The sequence below is a fragment of the Grammomys surdaster genome, unplaced genomic scaffold (genome assembly GCF_004785775.1).
Source record: "Grammomys surdaster isolate TR1022 unplaced genomic scaffold, NIH_TR_1.0 125429, whole genome shotgun sequence".
Lineage (NCBI taxonomy): Eukaryota > Metazoa > Chordata > Mammalia > Rodentia > Muridae > Grammomys > Grammomys surdaster.
The window spans coordinates 1246581-1253076 of NW_021620296.1; the positions used below are offsets into that span (position 1 = coordinate 1246581).

Genomic DNA, 6496 nt, shown 5'->3' on the forward strand with positions numbered 1-6496 from the left:
CTTCTTCTTCTTCTTCTTCTTCTTCTTCTTCTTCTTCTTCTTCTTCTTCTTCTTTTTCGAGACAGGGTTTCTCTGTATAGTCCTGGCTGTCCTGGAACTCACTCTGTAGACCAGGCTGGCCTCGAACTCAGAAATCCGCCTGCCTTTGCCTCCCAAGTGCTGGGATTAAAGGCTTGTGCTACCACCGCCCGGCGAAGTCTAGATAGACTGAGGCCCCAGCGAGATATCAATCATGCTGCTTCTAATTATCATTGAGTCGTTAACCTTGGCAGGGAGAACATTTTACACACACACACACACACACACACACACACACGCATGCGCGCCTGCGCCTCACACCCAGGAACCGTCAACACTCCTGCAGACCAACACCCTCCTGGCTCTGTTTCTGGAGTGGGACCGTGTCCCACCTCTCTTCCATGACCACGCAGGACCCGGCACCACATCACCCTACTGGCGGACTTTTCCTGTGTGGCTTTTCACAAAGGCTTCTGGGAAAAGCACTAGTCAGAATTCCTTTTCTCAGGCCCACCTTACCCACCTGCAATATTTGATTCCTCCCCATTTGTCAAACTCCTATTAATTCTTCAAACCCCAGCTATAAAGTTCCTCCTCTAGGAAGCACTCCCTACCTGTCTCTGAGTCACAGTGACAGAGTAATCACCCCTCTGCTCTCTTTGGCTCCTTGGCTTGCTGTATGTGGGTCGAGTTGCGTCTTCCCCAGTCAGGGTAGGAACAGGGCACACATCCTTCAACCCGAATTGTTCCGCCCCTAGAGGTGCAGATTTCCCGTTTATCCATCGTTTTCGCGTCTCTGGGAAGCTTCGCCAGCGTCCTCCTTGTGGGCAGCCTCGGATACATTGGCTTAAACAGGTGACTCTCGCCTTACCTCTCCTGCCTTGTCTGTTAGAGCAGTATTGAGAACACTCACGACCCCAAAGCATAGATCTGTCCTGGTGTAGACGAGGAAACCAAGACACAGAGGGTCCAGAACCGGATGTGCGCTGTGGGCAGAGATGCTGCTGATGTTGAGTGTGCGGGACTCTCCTCTGGCCCACATCACACCCTTCACAACACAGCGGCTCAAGGAAGCCTTAGGAACACCGTCTCTGATCTGCCGCCTTTTGTTCCTCAGGGCCGCCTGGCACTTGTGCCCACCCCTGCCTACACCCTGCGGCAGCGCTGCTGTGGAGTTCTCCAGCAGCCAGGGCAAGCAGGTAAATGTTCCTTCGCGGCTTCCCACTCTTGTTGGGTATGTCCTGAGGTCAATGGGTATGCTCCAGCACAGCTTGCCCAAACTGAAGGGCAACTGGAAGAGCCAACAGGCCGGAGAATTCTGGAAGTCATTTTAGAATCAGAATTTAACGTGGCTTCAACCGAAAGGGAATGTAAAAAACAAACTCAAAGCGACAGGCTTCAGGCATGGCTGGATCCAGGGGGCAGGATCTGTTTCTGTGCTGTAGCTCTCCTTGGGGGCCTCACCCCTGGCTATTTGGGAAGACTTAGAAAAAGGTCTCTTGAGAATGAACGCGCTCCTCGAGGCCACTGGGGGAGGGATTTTAGAGTTTTTCCAGCTACATTGTATCGTGGCTCCGCCCACCAAGCCTTGGTCCCACCCAATGACATAGCTCTTCCCATTGTTCTGGCTCCTCCCAAGTCCTGGAGGCATCCAATTACATAGCTCCTCCCACAGCCCTAGCCCTGCCCTTGTCTCTTTATTCAGTTCTGGTCCCGCCCATGTCCTAGCCTGTCACTGAGTTCTGCTCCTGTCCCTTCCCCTTCACTCATTTCTGGCCCCGCCCACACATCCTGTCCCCCACTTTGTCCTGCTATTCCCCACCCCACCCCTCCTTAATTAGTCCTGGCCCCGCCCCTATCCTGCCCCTTCACTCAGTCCTGGGCCCGCCCCACACTTTACTCAGCCCCGCCCCTCTCGTGCACTGGCTCTGCCCCCCCTCTTTCTAGGCTTGGCAGTGGCGCAACCCTGAGGACTTCCCGGAGGTTTTGTACCCACGAGACGTGCTCGTGGTGGAGATGCCCGAGGACGGAGGCGACGGGATAGAGTCGCTCCAGGCCACCCCTGAGCGTGCCCTGGACGCAAGGAGGCCCTTGGAGACTGAGAAGCAGGTGCAGGGACTCTCAGAGGCCAGGCGCCTGGGCCTGGCTAGGGAGGACTGTCTCCGTGATGACTTGGCCCACGCGACACTCCCGCTGCTACTGGGAGATGTGACCCAGGGAGCCTCTGTACTTGACGGTCTTTGGAAGACTCTTAAGACCGTGGAGCCGGGACCGCCCACTTTGGGGCAAGAGGCCTGACTGTTCTATCTCGAGCCTGCTCCCTCCTCACGAGCCTCTAAACCGCAACAGCTGCTCACAATGGCTGTCCTGTTTTATAGATGTGACTCTTGAGGCCCGGAGAAGGTGAATGTCTCACCTGAGGTGACACAGCGTTGGCAGGACGCAGACCCAGGCCGTTCTCTCCGCGCTGGCGCTGTAGCCCCCCTCTTCCCCTCCCACCCACTCCCTCCCCTTCAGCCCCTATAGCCACAGCCTGTGAGGGGAACACAGCAACCACCAAGAGCGGGAAAGTGCTTCCTTCATGCAGCGCTGCTTGGTATCCTCAGGGCAAGGCTGGATCCTATCACTGGTTTGTTTATGTTGGTGGCTCCTTCCAGCCTGAGGGGACATGATCACAGGCTTAGTTTGCCTCCAGCATCCTGGGCTGGAGTCTAACCCCAGGAGTACTAGACAGGATGAGTCTAGAGCGTCGTAAGTTAGGTCACCTAAAAAGCAGGGCCGAGATATCCAAGGGAAGGTTATACATCTGGACTCAGTTTCCCCATTGGAACATTGGGCACTTAATAAACGGGCCGTCCCAGGGACTGACAAACTGAAGCTGGCTGTCTGGTGCACGTCTGTTACCCCAGCACCCAGGAGGCAGCTGCAGAAAGATGGGACTGGGGCTGCATAGCTAGTCCGAGGTAGCCTGGGCTACATGAGACCCTGTCTGGAGGACAGTGTGGACAGTCACTCAGAACTCCGAGATAAGACCTGCGTAGTAGAGACAGTTGAAGCGAGAGGCCTCAGCGTCCTTGGGTCTCCCCAGCCCCTTTCCCGTGTGCCCGCCTGTCAAGAGCACCCTGAGTGTCCCAGCGCTGCAGCCCTGGTAAACGCGCGTCCGTAACGTCTCACTAGGTGGCCACTAGGAGGCAGCAGCGACGCGTGTCGCCTCCGTCCACCCTGCACAGGGGGGTCAAATCGGACTTTTCCAGTTTGAACTACCCAAGGTTTGAGAACCCGACTTTTCCAGTTTGAACTACCCAAGGTTTGAGAACCCTTTTATAACCAGAGTATGAGGGCTAGGCCTCCCCGACCTAGGACCTGTTTTACCACGGAAGCTTCTAGCTGGGGAAGGAGCCATGGTCTCGGGTCAAGCCACACCGTGCTTACACAGATAGTTCGGTTATGGTAGCCCCAGTCTCCAGTGCTGGCGTATGTTGGGGTTCCTCCGGGGACCCTGGGAGGCTGAAGCAGAGGACGCTCCTGCGCTTGGGAGAATTTGCCAACACAGCTGGAGTCTGCCTGGACTCGGGAAGCAGGCAAGACCAGACCTGGGGCTGGAGAGTCGGTCACCTGCATTCAGCCACGTGTGCTGGACAAAACTTTCCGTCCAGATCCTTTTTCATGAAATATATTTTGTGTCCACCAGGCTCCATCTGGCTTCTGGCTAAGGGAAAGATGGATAAGTCGGGGACAGAATGACAGCCTAGGATCCTCCCCCTCCTCCGTGTCTGGGGGAGTGGCTCGGGGGCTAAGTGACAGCCTAGGATTCCCCACAAGGGGCTAAGGCTCAGAGAGTCTAGGATTCCCGGCGAGGAACTGGTGCCGTGGCTCAGAGTCAGGCTGCTTAGGAGTCCCAAAAGGGGCTGGGGGCGTGGCTCCAGGCTGGGATGATCATCGTAATGCTAACCGCCTTGATTTGACCATCGCCAGTGCAAAACAAAGTCCTTAAGTGTTCCAGACATGCTGCGTGCTCAGCCCGCGTGGCATGGGACGTCCACAGGCTGCTGCAGGCAAACACGGATCCAGCCATCATCACACCCACACTTTAACAAACCGGAACCCTGATGAGGGGGCTGAAAGGGGCACAGGGATGAAGGGCGGGGAGATTCTGGGGGAGCGGCGGGGACAGCCAAGTGAAGGGACTGAGGTAGCAGAATAAACTCCATTTTGTTTTTGTTTTTTGTTTTTTGTTTTTGTTTTGGTTTTGGTTTGGTTTTTCAAGACAGGTTTTCTCTGTGTAGCCTTGGCTGTCCTGGAACTCACTCTGTAGACCAGGCTAGCCTCGAACTCTCGAACTCAGAAATCCGCCTGCCTCTGCTTCCCAAGTGCTGGGATTAAAGGCATGCGCCACCACCGCCCCGCTTCCATTTTGTTCTTAAGACTCCGTTCTAAGTTAACATGCCCTCAGAGAAGCATGGCCCCCTCCCTTGAGGTCTGAGAAAAATCACAAGCTGTCCTTGGCCGTTGTACTATTTTGTCTTTTTTTTTTTTTTTTCAGAGCTGAGGACCGAACCCAGGGCCTTGCGCTTGCTAGGCAAGCGCTCTACCACTGAGCTAAATCCCCAACCCCTTGTCCTTGGCCGTTGTAAAATGGATGCAGCAGCTGCAGCTGATAACAACAGAGTGGACTTAAAACATAAGTCTTTCCCAGATCAACGTGCTCCTTTTTGATGTATGCTTCCTCTGTTAGCCTGCCGTCTAAGCTCGGCCCCACAGTTACCTGGCAACAGCCAGGTAGGCCTGACACTATAAAAGGGGCTGCTTGGCCCCTCACTCTCTTGGTCTCTTGCCTTTTGCTCCCTCTCTGTCCCCTCGCCCCACCCCCCCCCTCCCCATTCCCTTCCCCCCTCTCCATATGCTCATGGCCGACCTCTGCTCCTCTGCTTCTCTTCTCTTCTCTCTCTCTCTCTCTCTCTGCCTCTACTACCCTCTTAACTCCCCTCCCCATGCCCTGAGTAAACTATTCTACACTATACCATCGTGCGGCTGGTCCCTCAGGGGGAAGGGATGCCTTGGCATGGGCCTGCTGAGATATCCCCATCCCTATACTCACCACACCTCCATAGAACATATCCCCTCTCCTCTCTTTATCTTTTTATAAACACATCACCTTCCTAGTGCTTTAACCAGGTGCTGTAAACCAATTAGCTTAAAGACCACCATTCCTTTACCCTCTCACGGAATGCCCAGGCTTGGAAACCCCTGCTTGCTGTTTTTCCCTTTTTAAACCCCTTTCACTCAGACCTGGGGGTCGCTCTCCTTCCTGTGCCATCAGGAAGGTTGGTGGCCCAAGCTTGAATAAAGACTCTCCTGTGCTTACACCGGCATTGTGATTCCTGGTGGTCTCTGTGGGTTTTACAATCAGGGCACAACACAAGAACAGCCAGTGCAAAGGTCCTGAGGAGGCCAAATAAAGTTTCTGAGTGACAGGCTGCTGCCAGCAGGCCAGGACCTTTTAGTTTTTTCTCTCCTGGTGGCCTGGAAAGAAGAGCTTGTGACTTCCCGGCGAGCTGCTCAGGGCCCTCCAGCTGCAGCCCATGCTACATCAGAATTCACCATGCCCCTGCCTCAGCCTCCAGAGTGCTGGGATGACTGCTGAGGGCTAACAGGCCCAGTCCCTCCCTGGCCCTCTCCTCATCCAGCTTACTGATTTCTGTCTATCAGTGGCCTTGTGTGGAGGAACATGGGCTACCTCAGTTTCCTTCCCCAGGTACCTCCCCACTGGATGCTTCCAGCCAGTGTGGAATATGCCAGATTGTCACAGGCTCTAGGGAACATGTTGTGCATTTGGTGACCTGCACAGAGCAGCCCCCGGGGATCACCGGGGTCACCGTCTGAGCCAGGCACCCAACGTTTTGCCAGTAATAGCCTCCTGGCTCTGCCCGTCACTGTTTGATTTTAAATCACACTGTGCTCACACACCATGAGTTGCCCTCCACACCCCCTTTTTCTTCAGGTTGCCCTTTTAAAGAGCACAATTCGGTGACATTTGGATTCACTTGGTGTGCATACAGCACTTCTGACTAATTCCAGAACATTCCATGCTAAATGCCAAAGTGTCTGTACCCATGAGCTGCTTCTGAATCCCTGGGCACACTTTCACGGCCCCTGAGCCTGATCCGGACAGCAGGTCACAAGTGTCACTCACCAGAGTCTGGGCTGACATTGTCAATCACATACATTGTAGTTTTGAAGTTTTTAACACGTGTTAATGCCTCTTTCCTTTTCATAGCTGAGTACTATTCCACTGCGTGCCTAGAAAACACTTTGTTTCTCTGCTCATATATGTTAATGAGGGCTCGGGTGGCTCTGCGTTCCTGGCTGCTGCGGATCCTGCCGCTCCCGCCTGCAGTTGTGGGGAGAACGATTCTGTCCTCTCCTCCTTCCTTTAGTTCATTCTCCTCTCTGCGCCCCTCTCCTTCCAGCACTTGCT

The 6496-nt window shown here is 54.5% G+C and overlaps 1 protein-coding gene across 1 annotated transcript in view; it reads left to right on the top strand.

Annotated features, from left to right (window-relative positions):
* Il12rb1 (interleukin 12 receptor subunit beta 1) overlaps positions 1-2895 on the top strand; it is a 12236-nt gene extending 9341 nt beyond the window's left edge. The window contains exons 14-16 of the mRNA XM_028786097.1: positions 777-873; positions 1136-1217; positions 1966-2895. Of these exons, the coding sequence (XP_028641930.1) occupies positions 777-873; positions 1136-1217; positions 1966-2316 (530 nt within the window). The 3' untranslated portion in view covers positions 2317-2895. The remainder of the gene's footprint in view (positions 1-776; positions 874-1135; positions 1218-1965) is intronic.
* The last annotated feature ends 3601 nt before the right edge of the window (positions 2896-6496 follow it).